This window comes from Harpia harpyja, chromosome 10 (assembly GCF_026419915.1).
Source record: "Harpia harpyja isolate bHarHar1 chromosome 10, bHarHar1 primary haplotype, whole genome shotgun sequence".
Lineage (NCBI taxonomy): Eukaryota > Metazoa > Chordata > Aves > Accipitriformes > Accipitridae > Harpia > Harpia harpyja.
The window spans coordinates 22,896,016-22,915,530 of NC_068949.1; the positions used below are offsets into that span (position 1 = coordinate 22,896,016).

At 38.8% G+C, this 19,515-nt stretch overlaps 1 protein-coding gene across 7 annotated transcripts in view; it reads right to left on the minus strand.

The window, feature by feature from the left end:
* Nucleotides 1-19,515, minus strand: part of ZSWIM8 (zinc finger SWIM-type containing 8) — a 73,816-nt gene that overhangs the window by 43,133 nt on the left and 11,168 nt on the right. For all 7 annotated transcript variants that reach the window (XR_008236952.1, XM_052799532.1, XM_052799531.1 and 4 more), the window contains exons 2-3: nt 5,399-5,552; nt 4,099-4,193 (exon numbers count right to left, since the gene is read on the minus strand). Coding sequence is in view for 6 of the 7 variants with exons in the window: in XM_052799532.1 (XP_052655492.1) it covers nt 4,099-4,193; nt 5,399-5,552 (249 nt within the window). In the remaining variant the exon portion in view is untranslated. The remainder of the gene's footprint in view (nt 1-4,098; nt 4,194-5,398; nt 5,553-19,515) is intronic.

Genomic DNA, 19,515 nt, shown 5'->3' on the forward strand with positions numbered 1-19,515 from the left:
AGAGAACAATTATAAAAAGAGACAAGGAAAATTTAAGGGCTTCAGCATGACGTATCACCAGCTTCAAGTCAAACTGTATCTTGATGAACATGTCTGCCACTGACACTGCTAATTCAAGCAGCTCTGCCCAATTCTTTTGCATCACCAGTCTTGCTGTGCTGAACAACTGTTTTTGGGATGGCACAGGAAACCATACCAGGAAAAAATTAATGGTTACTTTTACCAGGAAAAATACCACAATTCAGTTCACTGCACAGCTTACAAAAGTCTGAGCCTTCAGGAACTGAAAAGGTGACTATGAGGGGGACTATTCTGGAGTACTTTAGCCCAACACTACTGTTTAAAGAAATGGTCATCAAATTGTACTTGTTTACAGTCAAAGTGCAACTTTTGTCTTCTGCAGACCACAGCTCTTACCCTCCTGCTTAAAAGTGAAGACAAGAACCACATCTACTGCACACCTGAGTGACCTGGCCACTTCATGGAGACCACAAAGATGTTCTTCCCTCCCATCCATTCCCTGCTCCCACTACCCAGTAATGGTTTATCTACTCCATGCATAACAATACATTACATTACAAAAACACGTCTGCATGTACCAGGAGCATTCATTCTGCAACTGCATGTAGCCCACTAGAAAAAACTAAGATCTATACCCTATTCTTGGCAAGCTCCACTCCCAGCAGACCTCAAGAATGAGCTGCAGGCCAGAGGAATTGCTCTGTCAGGAATCTCACCCCCCGGCTACCATTTTTCTTAAATGCACTGTGGGCACAGAGCAAGCTTAGTGCTTCTGTGAAAGCACTTTGGCTTTCTACACAGAAAGTGCATCCTACACTTCTTATGAGCACCAGATTTACTACTCATGCACAGAACAAATAAGTCAAGCAGCCAGCACCAATGCTTCAGAGGATGTGTCAGGTACATGCACTGTACAACATACTCGACATGCGCAAAGAGCACCAGGAGTGATCTACTGCACCCATGAAGCAGGTTTTATCACACAGTGAGGAAGGGGTAGCAGCACATTGTCCTCTCTGATACTCAGTTAAGGCACGTGGTTTCATCAAATGTAAAAGCTAGAAATAATCAAGTGCTGTCTAGACTAGGTCCTACGAAATAGAGATGGCTTCTTTTTCAGTCCATAACCTATCCTTCTCACTGCTTTACCCCAGAAACTTAATCTTGCAGGAAAACTATCCAAAAGAAATGTATGGTTCCCACTGGTTCAAATCCAGTTTTTAGAATTTTAGGATAGCTACATCAATGTCGTTTGCATTTAGTATTTATTTTATCATGAAACTCGTTTATTGTAAAATTTCAGGTCTGTTTATTAATTTTTCTGAGGTCCTCCTAGTCCTCATGATTTCAGGTGGAAATGCACAGATTTGAAATACCCCAAGCTACTCAGTAAGCAACTGGAATTAAAAGATTTAAGTGACCTGTGAGTTAACAACACCCTGCTAAGAATACTTCTTGCAATACAGGTTCCAAGCTTTCTTCATTGATATTTGGTAGTTCTGATGCCCCTGTAACAATGACAGCAAACACACCTCTGCACAGAATTTAAGAACTTTTTATCTGGCTTTCCCAGGACTAATAGAAATGGGAAAACGAGAGCTGAACAAAAGCTTTTAGACAGGAAGTAAAAGCAAGGCAATTTTGGACATTTGTTTCTTTTAAACCAAGACAGGAGAATCTCTAAAAAGTGGAGACTTAGAGACACTATTCAAGGAGATGCAAAGTTAGAATCCAGACTGAACCTGCTGCTGCCTTCCTCATTTGTTAAAAAGAAATTAAGACTATGATAGAAAAGAAGTCCCTGAGATCAGCAACTACAACACACCTATCTGAGAACAGCAATAATGTCTTCAGCACAAGGAGGCGGGTATATGACTGCTACAAAGGGAATGTGCAGGAGAAGGTCTACAAAAGCCAATTCTTTGTGTATACACAGTAGAACACTGCAAAAAAGTGGGGTTTTGGAATGTGGTGAAGAGGTGCTATTGTTCAGAAATTATGGATATGGATTTGCATGTGGACAAGATGACTAAGATTACTCATTGATGTTTAAAAAAAAAAAGATCTTATACTGCAAAGGGAAATGGGACAAAGAGAGCACAAAGCACATTTCAAGCTTTGTCCTATTGATCACAATATCACAATGCACTGCCCAATCCCCCTCCAAATCAAATCCCCTCTCAAGGGCCGCTTCATTCTCTGTGTTTCTTTCCCCTTTGTCAGTATATGAAACTTAAAACTGCAACCACACACCTTAAAGTCATTTGGAGTAAATGACTGAAATTATATCTACCCCACCTGTACTGCCCAGCTTCTGGGCTGCTACTCATGGGGAAAAAAAAAAACAAAACAAAACAAACTCCATTAGATGAAGTTTCTTTACTAAGGAGGAAACAACATCACTGTTTAAACAAAGTTACTTCCTTCCCTTGCACGCACATAATCCTTTGCCAAGAAGCCCAGTTGCTGTATGTGTACTTAGAAGTTCCTCCCCTGTATCATTCACCGCTTCCTCTTTTTCCTTACTCCTCTCCTCCTCCCCCAAGCACAGTTTTTGTACTAATATTCCCAGCCTTTGTTCATTTACATTGCTTTACACCTCCTCACCTTTTTAATTTATTACTGAAAAAAGTTTCAACCACAGTCTTAGCACTGTATATTAAATATTCTGCTCTTTTCCATTGTAAAAGTCCCAGGAATTACTGAATTTCAGCCAGTTGCGCTTTAACTCATTTTGTCTCTCTTAAATATTTGCCTTCCTGAAGTTCAGCAGATGCCTTAGAGGCCTCTCACAGCATTTCAGTCCTGACATCAGGAGCTTATGAATGCACTCAAAAGTCAGTTTAATCCTATTTAGCTCAATTTCGTTGATGTTCCAAAACTACTATCTGGTCTCACTGAAAACTCAATATACTTTATATATGAGGAAGTATTTCACTTCCATTCCCAAGAATTCCTGCTACTGTTATTACAGTAGACAATGGACAAGGTAAAATTCTTTTAGATGCTTTACCCTATATTCAGATAACAGTTCATTAGTCTCTTGCAATTTGCCTATCTCAATTACTATCTCCTCCTCTTTTTGTTCTCCCCAAACTTTTACAGTATGAGTCCCTTTTATTCCCTTTTTGAGGGTCCTTTACCTAAATTTATTCATTCCATTGATCACAGACAGTTAAGTATTACTGGTACTAGCAACTAAACAGGCCCATAGAAGTCTCTATCCCTCACCACAGGAGAATACAGGAACTTTCCTCCTTAACATTATACACCTTTTTTTTATCATTTTTCTTATTACAACCAGGCTCAGTTCCCACATGCCAGTTAATATTCTAATTCTAAAGTTTAGACTTGCAGAAAAAACACCACATCTGCATTGGATTGATATGGCCCACCTTGACATACTAGTGTCTTTATTTCACATAATGCCTCCCTGTCTAACAGCTGTCACTGGAAAAGCCTGCTCAACATTGTTCTTTACTTCAAAGGATTTAATGAAAAAGCCAGAGTCCAATTCTTTAAGATAAGATTAGTTTCTATAACCATAAAATATAAAAAGAACAAGATAAGTGAGGAGAAGCAATAAAACCCACTGTCCAGCAACAGGGATTTCCTTCTGCCAAAATACTACATGACTAACTGTATTACTAATACAACTCTTTTGCTACAAGAATAATTAAACCTTGCAAACTTCCTCTCTGCCATACATGCACTTTAGGCAAGGCATTCATTTGATCAGACCACTAGAAAACCAAGTTCTCTTTATCAATGAGGAATTTAAGCACTATGGAGACAAAGGCATTCTATACAGTTTTTTCCAAAACACTTGAGACAGATTAAGGATCTAATTTTCAGAAAATTTCTGGCTTTTCACTCAGTTTCACAGCTAACCTGATTGAGGCTGAAATAAACATAGTATTTACCTCAAGACATTATAAAGAATACATGTGGCAGGGAGTTTAGCCTAGGATGCCAGAAAAGTTCATCTTGAGACATGGTCATACCATCGCTGTCCCATTGCAGATATGGTTTGGGGAATCTGAAATATCTAGAGATGTGCAGCTGCAATGTTCTTACCTATCTGGAGAGGGTCTTTGACAGCCCTCACCCGGAACAGCTGCTCCCCTCGCTGGAACTCATCTGCACTGCCATTCGCCAAACATGAATACAATCTGCAAGAGATGCACATAACATGTCAAGATCAGTCTGGTTTTGAGAAACTTCACAGTATTATTCTCTTGCATTCTTTGTTGACATGGCTTTTGAAAAATCCTTACTATCTTCATCTTTAAGATGAAGTCCAGCTCTTTTCTGCCACTTTTCCATTACAATTCAACCATAAAAATCGTTAGTCTCTTCCTAACTGGGTTTGTGTATAGCCACTGGCATTTCTAGGAATTTCAACCTAAGGCTCTGAAATACAAATTCATTCATAGCCTAAAATTAAAGCTTTTATATACAGTCTAATATCAATTCAAGGTTCAATGTTAGCATGCCACAGTAAAAACTCTTTGTACTTCTAGATGAGTTACGTGCATGCTCACATGAGGTTTTTTTACATCTGTGCTCATCAGAATAATGAACATGTACAACAACCAACTGGTTTGCTCTATTCCCCCACAGGTGATCTTATGAATTACATCAGCACTTCTGACATTACCTCCCCCATCTGATACCAGAACATTAGACAAATGCATCTAAGAACTTTCAGGATGATTCTATCTAAAAGAGTGTAATATCACTACTTTGCAACAAAATTCTGAATGCATAGTTACATGGGTAGGCCTGCTATAGTATAAAAGCTTCAGCAAATATACTTTGGTAAAAGATCTAAAAGCACAGGTTTTGACTATATAATTACATAATTTATGTGGAAACATAAGCAATATAGTCATCTCTGACTGTATCCGCTCTAATCACTGATGTACTCAGCAAATTCTGATTCTCCTACTTAACACCAACAAAAGGCTTGCACATCATACTGAACTAGAACTCCCTAGCAATTTCTGAGCCCAGTTAAAGCTCTGACTCAAGCAAGAGATTCAAACTGGAAAGAATACTGTATAAGACTAACATAAGGACAAAACTCTACAAACTAGTCACTGTCACGGAAATTAAAGGATGCATTTATTCTGCTATCATTTACGCACAAAACCTGCACGTGTACATGCTTTTCCTGGGACATATGCAGCACAGCTCACCCCAAAATAAAACCCCGTATCATAGCATATCCCACAGTAATCCATCCACATATCACAAAATGCACGTGAGAATAGCAGAAGCAGCAAACATACAGGACATCAAATGGACAACAATTCTCCACTAATGAACAGAACTTTTCCTTAAGCATCAATGAAACAGAAATAGTATTAATTACCTGATATCTTCCTCATTTTCTGGGAAACTCCAGAAGGCGATTCGAAGCTGCAGTTGCTCAGGCACTGGAGGATAAACTTTCTCCACCACCTCGAATGGAATGTGAAATGCAACCTGTTTTGCAGACAGTTCCACCAATGGGATCACCAGCCCATCTAGCAAGACAAGACATAAAATGCAATTAGCCATTCAGAGAACAAAACTCACGAGAGGCTAAAGAGGTCAAAGCAGGGAGCTCTTCCACTTCCTCCCTTATCTCACCAAGTTCAAGGACCAATTTTGATAGACAGTAAAAGGCAGCACAGAAATTTTCTGAAGAACTGCCTGCCAACCTTACTACTTGTTTTCAGCCCCCTAGGGTATGGGTACACTTTCCTAAAAAACCAGTCCTTTGTCAGGGGAGCTACATTAGCCTAGCAGACATCAGTGGCTCGAACTTTGTCTCCAGACAAAACTGAAGCCATTTAGCAAGACTTAAGGTAACCAAACATTTTTCACACATTTCTGTTAGAATAGGGCAGCAACATCCCGTGAATGCCAGGTAGTTACACAGAGAATAACTGTTACAGTGTATATGCACAAGACAGCAACGGAAAGGTTATCCAGGAACCTTAGTATTGACCTTTTTGGTAACATTCAGTATTCAGCTATTCACAAGATTTTAATTTCAATTAGTATTTATTGTTTTATTCCCCTCACTACCACCTTTTGTACAATATCTGTATTTTTCAAGTTCTTTACAGAAGCAACTGGGAATTCCCATGTTTGTACAGTGCTGACTACACTAAGCCCATGAGGATCTTAACTGAAGGCACCAAGAGCTTTATACAAACACATTTAACCACCACCTTTCTACCAAACTAACGCCACTTTTTATGTTTTTAAGTGCAGATGAAGATTTCTTATCATCAGGCTATGGGAGCCTTATGTTTCTGCTTCACTTTAAGCTAGATTACACTCTATACAAAATGCCAGACTTGTCTTATCTGCAAGCACCTCACGGCTTTACTGAGATCACTTCCTGATCCATCACTACAGCAGTCTTGGTTCCCCCATCTTCCAAACCCTGTTGCCAAGAGCCTAATTAAGTCACTTTCAGATATTTGATGTTATGTCTCCTCACCTCCCTAACCAGCTTCTAAAACACCACTGGAAGCCAGAATGTAAGTCAATCTGACCCTCAGCTTTCCCTCCCCACCGGCCTCCAGGCAACATATCAAAGGAAAACTTAAGCCCTGATGTCAGTAAGCACTTTCTCACCCTTTGCCTAGAGACGCCCTCCAGTCGGAACAGCTGGGAAACAGATAGGAAAGGAGAGGGCTTTGAAAGTGCATGCATGCAGCAAAGCAGCCAACATCTCCCCCAGTACTGAGCAGACCTGTCAAATGGAAGGATTACATAAATATGGAAAGAAAATACAGTTTTCAAACATCCACATTTATGATTTTTTGATTGCAGTGAAATTAGATTCATTAGGCAGCATTCCTTTCTCCCAGACAGAGTTAGTCTTTTACTGTCAGGATTGTATCTCCATCACCAGTAACTTTTACTCTGTGTTATAGACAGAGCCTCTGTTTTACAGTGCTATAATCCCATCCACAAATGTGAGAGCAGCAGATTGTAAAATGAACAGTGATGGAAAAATGGAGTGTCCCTTTCTCTACAGCTAGCAGATAAACAAGATTTTGGCAGAAAAGTCATCTCATTTCCACTTTTGACAACCGGAACAGGTGTAAAGCTTTCATTAAGTCACTAAAAAAAATTACTATTTTTTTATTAGTCACTAAAAAAAAAAAATTACTGTTTTTAATTAGTGCAACATAGTCAAATTAAATATCATTGCTGCTACTCCAATAGTAGTAGATACCACCAAAGGTCTAAACTGAGGCACTTTAATACTTGAAATTACACTGAGCAATGAAAGGAGAGGTATTCCTTGTGGTTTTAACTGCACTTTTTGTATAGAGGCACTTTATCCAAGTCTTTCATTATACAGTACTAGAAAAGAGATAACACCTAAACAACCTCTGCAAGGTACAAGACTCAAAAAAGACTTCAGTACCAGGTGAAACACCTGCACATTCTTCAAAGAGCTGTAAGCCTGCAGCCTGGATGATATTCCTTTTTACAAGGATTTGGTGCTGGGTACGAAGGTCAGATTAGAAATGATAAAGACAGACTGAGTTGACAAAAAAGCAGCAAAGGCAAATACATTCTGCTTATTATTCTATCAGTACACCTTACTCTTAAAAATATTTTACTTTACTGTTGCAATGGACTACGACACACATACTATCAGTTACTAGTCTCAGTGGTACTAGTAGAGCAGTACTGGTACTAGGAGCAGCAGTACGATCATTGCAAATACCCTCAAATCTCTCCATTACATAGTGTGGCTGTTCCCTTCCAAGCTAAACTACACTAGCTCAAGAAAAATACTTTGACAAGTGTTACTGAAATTACCTCTCCTGAGAAAGCATTTCTTCCAAGTGGGAAGACAACATGAGCCCTCCTCATCTGCTCCAGTACAAGTCCAGTACAAGTCAGCCAGCTTGATTTTAACAGTTTTACACAGCAAACTAAGGTAACAGGCTGACTTTGCATTGAACTCATTAACTGATTCATCAGCTGTATTCTGTTAGTAGTAATCAGCAGAAGACAGGTGGCCAATTATCTGGTATATCATAACCCACAGTCAAACATTCACAGCACACAGCTTCGACATTTTCAGAATAAGGTGAAAGCAGTAAAACCTGGTGGGGAAGAAATAATCTAAAAAGCAATAATCTTATCTATAAGACCATGCATCTTTCTAGAATGTTGAATTTTGTATAAGGAAAAAGAGATATAGAGAAGAAGTAGTAGAAAACTGAAAAGTAGAAAATAATTTTCAATGATGCTTTAAGGGTGGGTGAATTCACAGTAGCTAACTTGGCACACAATGTAAATAATAAAATTAAGAAAAACTGCCCTAAGTTTCAAGGGGGTGGACCCCCGTGTAGCCAAGGTCAGACTCTTATCAAGAATGTGACTCAGAGCATCAGAGGGCCTTTTCCCATTAGGGCTCCTGTAAAGTCGGCTGGATAGTCTGAGTTAGGTGCTTAAATTAGACCCCAAATACTCTCCTTTGAGTCCTAAGCAGAGATTCATTCAAAAAGTTTATTTCTAGATACACAAACCCAGGATTGGTGGATTCATACCTACTTGTATCAAAAGGTATTATCAATAAAACAGACAAAAGGTACTCTCAGGCTCTATAATAAATATATTGAGGAAGGAAAAAAAAAGGAAAAGTCTGCTAACAAAGAAAAGGAGAAAGAATCACAGCTTCTGCTCAGAAAGCAATAAGGACAGCAAGGAAGATTGCAAATTTAATATAAAAAATGATACAGTAGTGAAATCAAAGTTGTAATACAAAATTGACAAATCTGCAAGATACATCTATCCAAGGGAGAAGATAATTTTAAATTGTGGAGCAAAACTAGCAAGAATCACTGCTTCCCTCTTGGGAAGCAGACATGATGACCCAAGCAGAACAAAGGAAACATTTCAAGTCTTGGAAGAATAAAGTCACAGGCGAAGCATAAGCAACCTCAAACAATTCTCACTTACAGGTTAAATGACTAGCAAAACCCAGGTCAGGAAGGGATTTTGAGAGGCTGTCTAATCTACACCTCCTACCTAAGAAGCAGGATCAAGCATATGTAAACCATTCTGAATAAATCACATCTCACCTATTTACTGCCACATGGAACATGCAGCTTTGGTGAGGACTATCCCACCCTTCTTGCTACTGTTTTATGTGAATTACAGGTGTGATTTTTATAGCCATTTTATAACAGCTAAAACTTTAGTATAGACATAATTATTTCTGCTGAAACAACAACAACAAAACCCCTAACCCCAAAACAGCCAACACAAGCTATGCACGCAAACATGCATTTTCACCAGTGGAAACAACTTCTGTGCCAGCAGGGCTTACTGACATAGGGATGCACGTGTAGCTACATTGCTTAGCCTTTCCTAACATAGGGTAGTCTGTAACAAGTTGCAGCCAACAATTATTCATAAAAACAGATCATGTTCAAACTGAGCTATTATTCCTTCAGTACAATAATTGAGTTTCCATGATAGACAAATAGAGAAGAAACTGCTTGAATAAGCAGCAAAATAGGGGCCACGAGAATACCAAAGAGTTATTAAATGGAACTGAAAGAAAAACCAACTAGGCCAAGCATTGAATGTATTTGTTATCTAATTAAATTATTTCCACTGGGTTACTTTCATTTGACACACATCTCCAAAAATAAACTATATGTACAAGTGAATAAATACAAATGCAAGTGAACAAATCTCACAGCAAGAGATAAGACACAGAGCAAAGACAGGACACATTGCTTTTGCTATATATACCTTAAGAAAAATGGCATGTTACGTTGCATTATCTTTTTAGAGATGAGTCTACAGCTTTGATTTTATAGTTTTCCCTCGTCCCCATCTCACATTTCCCCTCACCTTTCCCACTGGCTTCAGTCCAAAATGTAACAGAGCAGACCAAAGTAATGCAACTATACACAGAACAAGGAAGAAAATTAAGTGAAGCACTTCTGATATCAAAAGCTAAAGTGAGAAGAACAGTAAAACTAACAGGAAATAAGCAGAGTGCAATCTTGACCAGTGGAGGTATGTGGGGAGTGCTATAAAACCTGTTTTACAAACCTCATTTGAAAAATGGTAAATATTACGTTGCTTTTTACAAGATTTGCCATGCAGAAAGATAAATCTGTTACTGTAGAATGCACTTCAAGCATATCTGTTTGTTTTACTTAAGTGCCTATCAGTAAACTGCCCCTTGATTTAAGTCACTGATATATTCTCCCTCTGATACCACTTAAAACCAAAAAGTGCTGAGAACTCTCAACTATGGGCAAGCAGAGCAAGCATTGCATTTAACCGTAACATACCTAAATCAAAACTCTTCAAAAATACTTGGTTTCTTACTGTTTTCTATTTTTTGTACATTTCCTTCTAAAATTCTGCTGTGGGTTTTACTTTATTCTCTTGTTCTTTTTTCCTTTCTAGAAATTTATTCTCAGAGTTGATGTCTTTAAGAAGTACGTGCCAGAGAAATATACTCCTTCGGGTCTCAAACTCTGCAAGAAACATCAGAAAACTTCACCTTTGTCTTGAACTCTGTAACACTCGAAGATGAATGCCTGAATGTACTTAAAAAAACAGTTTCCCAAGGTGAACATTGCAAAATGAAACATGAGCTTTTTAATTAAAAATTTACTCTTCATTTCAAATAAATAAGATCCAAGGTATTTAGGCCATTACTTAGACTTCTTTACTTGTTCTTCTTCCATTTTACCACATAATCAATATCCTATAAAAAGCAACATATGTATTTTTAAAAATAAACAAAATTCACCTCTGAACTGAGGATGTCACATGGTATGTAACAGAAGCATGTTGCAAAAGTCTGAAAATACGATGTCTTCTCTTCCTTCAAGAGCATTTCTCATCTGAAGCTCCGTCCACAAGGCTCATTAACTTTATTTTTCTTTTCAAAGAGGCATTAAATTAAGAGCAGAACTGATTCAATGGGTCACAGACACACCACCACCAGTCAGTTTGCTGTCACATTAACATTTTGCCCAGGTAGGTCCCAGGCCTACAAAGTTATCAGAAAGCGAGTATCTTCAGAAGTGTTGAACTAATATACTTCTAGCCTTCATAAGCAGTAAGGGTATGTTTCTGTCCACTTGCTGGTTTGTGGCTTTCAAGCACAGACTTGTGAGATGGGTAGTTAATACCTGTCCCATACAATTTCCCAAACTTCAGGCAATATTATTAAAAAATACAGCACACTTACAAGGCACCAGTACATAATACATAGAAATGGTGGAATATTAAGAGCATCCTTGAATAGTCTTGGGATTACAATCTTGGGAGTAAATCAGACTAAGCACAATTAAATGTAAGCTTCATGATGCAGTCACAAGCAGGATAGCTATGTTTTCAAAGAGGTAAAGGAAAAGTTCTCCACTTGAGTAGAAGAGATACTGCAGCTACCCTAGTCTGTGCCTGTAAGACTTGGAACATACGAAGACTTTACTTGGAACATATGATGTACTGAACCACAACCATCAAGCTCCAGAAGGAAACTAAATACTTAACATTAAAAAAACCAACTGAAATAGCTAACATAATTTTAAATGTAGAGAAGAGAGAGGGACAACATACAAGCACTTAAAACAACAGAAGAAGTATACACCTTTAAACATGCATGCCAAAATGGGCCAAAGTTAGGGAAGAGAGGATTTGGGATAAAAGAGTTCAAACTAAATTGAACAGCATGAGAAGCTTCAGCTGTAAAGGCTCACAGGTGAGCTGCTGGCACAGCTATGAAGCTATACCATGTAGTAAAAGAAAGATTAGCTAGACATATGCCAAGAGTAGACTATCTAATAAAGAGCACTAGATAATAAAGAAAAATCTCACTTAAGATGCCCTCTTTCAGGCCTATATTCTGATTCTTACAATTAGGAACTCATTTCCCTTCAAAAAATCGTCACTCTCTGGGTTGTAGATGATCTTTCCAAATCATGTAGCTGGTCTCAGTGGTGTTCATAGTGGACACATAGATACACACATAGAGCACAGATTGCTTCAGCACAATTGGAACTAATGGGTGCTCTTATGGCAGGCCAGCAGACATGCCAAGTACTGAACAGGCACCAAGACTGAACTTTCTTGCCGCAAATACAGCACAAGAGAAGGAACCAAACTAGCAAGCCAAGGAGTGAGGACCCCAAGACTGAACCAAGACCCTGCAATGTCAGACCCTGACAGCTGAATGGACACAAAGAGCTGTCCCCCACACCCAGCCCTGGTCTAGCTTGATTACGTGCAGGATGAAGCATTTGAAAGCTGAAGACAGTACAATATTAAAATACTGACTCCCAGCTGTCTTCAATTAGCATTCCTCTGCTTCAGATTAATAATTCCATGCCATCTTATACCAAGTGAAAAAAAACCCACAACATTCCTTGTAAAAAAAACCAAGCAAACCACAGTATTGCTAAAAAGTAGGAGTTTATTTTCCTTTTACAGACTAAGGAAATCAATGTGAAGATACATGTTCCTGGTTCCTCAGCTATTCAAGCAGTGTCAATCTTAAGAAAATAAGCAACTCTTTTACACTGTAACACTTGCTGTACCAAGACAGAATAAAGTTTCAGCTATTTGTTTCTCAGATACTACCCACTCTGAACCAGTTCTGTGCCAAACACCTCACCATCCACAAAGCCAGCTACAAGAACGAATGGAGAACAGTAGCCCTCAGTGCAATTCACCTGCGTGAGTTTTTCACATGCTGTGACAGACTAAGAAGGTTAGGTAAGACAAGAATAGGGATCAAATGATGGAAAAAGGATGCTACAAACGCTGATGATGATTGACTGTTAATCGAGCTTGCTCAGAAAAGATGACTGGAGGGAGCATTCTGATTTGAGGGCTCCTTTGGTTTTGTTCTCTCTCTATGTTTTTGTATTTTTAAAAATGGCCAAACTCATAACAGGCTAGCAAGTGCAGCTAAACTGATCTAGAAAAACAGCAAGGACAGGGCACTGTAATGCAATCATCAGGCATTTCAGGCAAAGTTAGCCACAGAAAAAGCTCTAAAAATATGGCTTTCTCCACTAGGGTTGTATGGCAGGATGATATTCTCACTATGCAAGAATGAATATATAAACACACACACATATATATATACACACTTTTTTTTATATAACTGAAAACATAGCCCTAGAGAGAACTAAGTGATCAACAAACTAGCAAAATGCTCCAGAGAACAAATAAAGATTCAGTTTGAATCACTAGGACATTGATTTGCTCACAGGATAAAGCAAAAGAAAAACGAACTATCACGGTTACTTGGTTATATTTTTCTGTCCATGTAATTCAGCTGTTAAATTTGCACATTACCCTTTTTACTGCCTGTAAATAGTGCAGAACTCTCAGGAAGGAAAGTTATCAACTAAGTATGTTTGGTTTAAATTTAGGAACAGGTCTGCTTCTCCTATTTGCTGTCGTCGTCTTCCTCCTCCTCCACTGCTACTACGCCCGTAAGCTTACTAACAGTATTAAAACCCTAATGGGATCTGTGTTTACAAGACTTTCTTATACCTCTTATTTCCTCAACTAGAGTTATACAACTCTATCTGGATCCCATTTTGCAGCAGCGAAATTACACCAGGAATAAAGTCACAGGGTAGCAAATGCAGAGATACAGAAGACCATGTTGAAAGAGAAAAGAAGGATTGGGGGGAGACCTACATCAGGCCTAAGCCACAGAATGACATTTTTATGTACAAAGCAGTTGAGAAGATGAATAAGCAACAGAACTTTTTCATTAGCGTTTACTGGATAAGACTGATGAGATTCATAGCCAAAACCCATTAAAAATACAAATCCCAGATGGGCAGATTACAGTCCAGAATTGGAAACCTCACGCTTAACTGACAAACTGCAGTAACTATTACTACAGAAATGCTGTTACAACCATCACAATAACATTTTAAGAATGGCTTTTTTTTTTTTTTAATCCGATGCAAAAAGGGTTGTTTTATCACAGGAGGGTGTCCAATTCACCCCCAAAGTCTCTGCCACCTACAGCAAAAGCCATAGCACAGAGTCAAATTTCAGGTCAATTTGATTTCTGAAAATTGCTTAACACTACGTCACAAACAGCTCATACACCTAAGTCAAAATATTTAATGGCTCAAACTGTCTTTTTGTTGCTGTATTTACATATCCCTTCAAAATGAGAGAAGTATATTATTTGGCTGACTGCATAAACATATCCTGAGATCATGACTTCTGCCTCCAAGATTAAGACATTTTAGGAAGTAAGAATTAGTTTCTTCTATAAGGCAGACCTTAAAATACATCAAAATATCAAAAAAATAATACCCATTTTTTATTTGCACGCAAGCCTTGTAGATTTGCAGAATACAATACTAAATCACATTGTGGATTTGGAGCAGATGAGTGGGGTTTTTTTTTCAAGTGTTATTAGTTTTAAACCTGTTAAGGCTTGCAGTTCCCCTTCTGGTCATCTGAATTATTAAAAAACACATTTCTGACAAAACCATTTCACAATGGTTTTCTACACTCACTCTCTGCATGTGTACAGAGCTAAAAAAACCCAACTAAAACCCAGCTGACTTAACTTTGCTCACCTGTGGAGAAATGGCATCACTATTGTGCTAACATCAAGCATAGAGACTGCATCCCAAAACAATTTTTGTTAAAGAATCTGAGCACCTAACAGAGGAGGGATCCCACATACTCAGCTCAACTTCTGCTGTTTCATTATTAGACTGAGTTAAAAAGTATTTTATCTTTATGTTATTATTTTTAAAGTTACATCATTTAAAGCATAAAGCGTTTGAGTATTATGCCAACTCCTGGTGACACTTCCATAAAATTTCATGAGGCATAAAAAAGCCCTACAAAAAGAAAGTTGGTGAGGCTTTATAATGCTAAGCAATAACTGGTCAGAGAACTAAAACCTAGAAGATGCATGATATGTGTGTAAGGTCCAAGAGTCCTAACCCGCTAAGAGTTTAATTCAGTTAGAGTATGCCAAAAATCCCACAGCCGTGTCTCAACTTTCCTTGCAGTAATCATTTCTTCCTGTTAGCAAAAACCTTCTACCAGTAGCAAAACCTTCTACTGCTGTATAAAGTGGTCATGATCTAACTTCAGAAAGGCTTTCTTTGAGATGCTCTAGTTCCCACTGCCCCTCCTTTTAAAGCAAAAACAACGTTGAAACAAGCAAGCAGACACTGATGAAAAGTACGGGTTCTTATGTTAGCCTGAATAGTGCACACTAATACATGCAGCACTTACTTTCCCTGAATTTCTAGAGATTTGTGGGGAAATGGTTCCTTTTTTCTTCCCGCAATCTCTCCAAATGAGACTTCTCCGCTGAGAATCAGACCTCCCAGCCCTGTGCCACACCGGATGAGAACCTGAGACACATGGGGAGCGAGTTCAACATCCTCTGACTGCCAGACCAACTACTCAGGTCACCTTGTGTCAGACAATCCCAACACAAGTTTGTTTGGAAACTTTCACAAAATGATTCAGAAATGTTCCTTCATGCCACAAAATAGCAGTGACTGCCATAATCCTACTGCAACAACAGCCACCGGAGGATACTGTTACTCTCATCAGAACTTAATCAATAGGGAGAAAATACAATTTAACCAAATAACATAGTACTGGCATTACCAGGGGAAAGCTGGGGAGCTTAGTACTGCTGAGCAGAGGTATGCCAGAAGAAAAAGGTCAATGCTTTCTGCTACAGGACTTTTTAGAAAATGACACAAGAAACAGCTCCTCACGGCAAGAGGCTACAATGTACATGAAGATGGAGGCAAACTTCTCAATACACCTTCTTGGAGCAGCTGCTTGCTTCTACCCCTCCCAACTTCATCTGTGGTTTCCTGTGTCAGCAGAACACTTTTGGAAGCAAAACATTTGAAGGAATCCTCTCTTCAGAGCAGTATGAGATGTTAATAAGAAAAATAACCACCTCTGTTGTGTTATTCCTCCTTTCACCACTGGTAAACGTGACTAAAGAGTTTCAATATGCCCAAGTAAACCTTAATTGCCAAGCAGATAACCTGCTGTGTAATCATCCCTCAAAGGTCATCTTGCAATTAGTAGACAGAAGAAAAGCTGCACATCTGAAACCTGTTTCTGCACTCCAAAGGTCAGCTGGCTGAAGAACAGATTTCCCTTCTTTCCTTACAAACTTGTCTTCCTTACATCCTTACAGCATCATAGCTACAACACTATCACTATATTAGAAACCAGATCTCTAGAAAAAAAAAAACACTTGAATCATGTCTTCAGAACCTGAGGACAAGGCAAAGGTGGAAAGCTACAAGTTATATCTGGTAACCAAAAAGATGTTTCATGGGCAAAGGGAAGGAAATAAAGATGAAACCAAAACCCATGATTTGGTTTCATGACTTCAGGACAGAAACACCAGCACATTGCTCCATCACTAAACTTGAACTCCTAAGATCCTAGTCACCTAACTTCTGCCTCATGGTTCACATAAGATTTTGTTGCAGATGCGTACAACATACTTACAGAAAACATCTGCTCAGAGCAAATGTCAGAACCTCTCCAAACACAAGTCAAATCCAGATTAGAAAGGTGTATTTTCCATTTAACTCTATTGCTTTTCCTGTGCAGTAACTGTGAAAATCTTCTGCACAGGGCTGTGCTGACAAAACTGGAGTATTCGATGTTATATTGATGCCTTATGCCAAATGAGATCTATTTGCCTCTTCATAAGCTCTTCATCTCAAGAGCAAAATGTCGGTAAGCTCTTTTCTCAACTCTCACCCACTCTAACATGATTGAGATCCCAAAACTGTAATACCAGCATTAGGCAGGCAATGCAGCATTCACAACTTGACAACCTCTTCTGGAAATTCAGACAAGAAAATTCTCAATCCAAACACCCTTCCATTTCCCTCCCTAAAAAAAGAATTCATTTCAAAAAAAGAGCAGCCTGGGCAAGCAACCGACAGCTGTTAGAAATCCTAAAATGAACAGCAGATTCTTGTAAAGCAAGACAGGCAGTGCTACAAAACACAAATTCATGCCAGTACTGGCCAAGGTTTCATGACAAATTGGGCAGCTTGCATTCAGAATAACTCTACAGCTGATGAAGCAGATCAGCTTCAGGCAAGTCATTTCCCCTGCACTCCTCGCTCTCTCACCCCATGCAGAAAGCATACTGCATTACCAGGATTGTGCATTCAGAGCACAGATATCAAACAGCTCCCATTTCCTGAAAGCAAGGCTCAGTACTACCAGTTATTCCCACTTCTGCCCCACGCAAGGTATTTTAAAAGCTTGGAATTCAAAATTATCTCCACTGGCCTACGACAGAAAAAACAAGCTACAAAGACCAACAGATACTTTTCTGAATGTAGATGATAGAACACAAACACAAATCAAAAAGTCAGATTGCATCACAGCTGAGGATCAATCTCTATCAAGTAGTATTGATACGTTTTCAGATCCTGAAAGGAAGTCATACAAAACACCATGCAACCTCTACTATTTAATGTGCTGCTCTCTACCATTAGTATCCATCCTTAAGTATTACATGCAAAATTAATCTCCAACCAGCTTTTTTGCTGTGTCTAAATCCCAGAGCAGTATCACTTGGCATCCAGACAAATGCACTGGCAAACACTGAAGAGCTGTATTACTGAGCATATCAGAATGAGATCAGGCCAATTTTGTTGGGGCTGATGGGAAAATTATTGTCTGAAAAGGATAAAGGCATTCTCACCTCTAGGGTAAAAAAAAAAATTAATTAAACATCTGTCAGGAGCTAAAAGAAGATACCACCTCTTAATACCACCAACAGGAAACCATTAGAAGCTTAAAAATCTGTTTCATAAACAGGAGTCAAAAGAAGTTAGATATTGAAATGCTTTTGAAAAAATCTTACCCGACTCCTCTCTTTATCTCCTTTGGTTTTGTGAAAATCTTCCCAAATCTAACCCCAGGTCTATGGCTTTATGGGAGGTTACAGAGCCCACTTAGCAATGTCCTTCAATTCTAGGTTCTCCAACCACAGTTCAAAGGTGCAGCACAGCAGTCCCCAACCAGCCTGAACCGCTGCTGCAGGACACAGGCTTCCAAAGCCAGCAGTGCCTAGCCCTCCTCAAGCTCTCACCCCGCAGCAATTACATTTCATCTCGCTCAAAATAAGGTATCCGTCTGATCATTTCTTAGTATCCTACAGTTGGAGAAAGTTCCTCCTCTAACAAGAAATAAATTCTCTTCCATTTCCCTCACATCACCTATAGAGAAAACAAAAGGGGGGGAAACAAAACTGGGTACCAAGGAAGATAGGAAGCAAGCAGAGAGCTACAGAATGTTTACAGAGGAGAAATGAATTACAAGCACATCTATCATTTTCAGTGCACAAAAATAATAACAAAAGCAGCACTGGAACACTGTGAAGCACTGATTAACTATGGTCAACTGCATGAATTCACTTAGGCAAATGCATACTATCCCCCAAGATCTCTCCAACATCACAAGACTGAAGCAAAGTCAACCACCTTCTAAAAATGTCTGCAGAAGTCTTGAAACACTTGCTGCTCATAACTAGCCAGGGAAAACTAACTCCCTGTCCTTGAGAAGGATAAGCAGCTTAGCTGACCCCACGCACTACTGCTTTAAATGCAATCAATTAGTCAATGAAAACTTCCAAAGGCATTTTGGGTCAAATACAACTAACTTCTCTGTGTCAGATCACCTTCTCTTCAAGCCATGCATGAAAGTTACATGCAGCTGTAAGTCACAAATATTTTCACCTGGGGCTCTGGTAAACAAATTTACAGCCACATTTCCCTTTTTCTCCCATCTCAGCATTTACTGACCTAAATATGAGGTAGGAAATGGAATTACATGCAATATGCAGCAGGAACTGTAAACAGCTCAAGACAATTACTAAATGATGCTCTACAGACTTCACAAAGGTACTAGATTCTCAGAAGAAGTTGTCATTTCATTTGTACACCTATTAAATACATACTAACCCACCAGCAGGACTACCATGAAGCTTAAATGTCAAATACTTACCAATAATTTTTACATCAGCAATCAGCGTTTCCTAAAAACAGGGAACTTGGGTATTCAAGACATCATCAAGCTATCCAATCAACCTCTAACATGGATTAAAAAGGATTTGTGTTGGTATATTCACCACAGGATGAGACATGCAAATTTACCAGGTAAGAATTCCAGTATAGGGATATTAAAAAGAAAAGAAGAAGATTAAGGGGTAAGTCTTGAGAATCTCAATTTGTGATATACAAAGTCAGGCAAACATGAGCATATACTGAGGACAGTAAACCTGAAGTCCTACAAAGATCAGAAACAAGACATAGACAGATTCCATAAGGTCACACAATACTCAATATTCAGAGGTTCAGCAAACTTTTCTGTATTTCAAGGAAGAACCTTGTTCTGTCACATACATTGACAACATGCCAGTAAGAATGG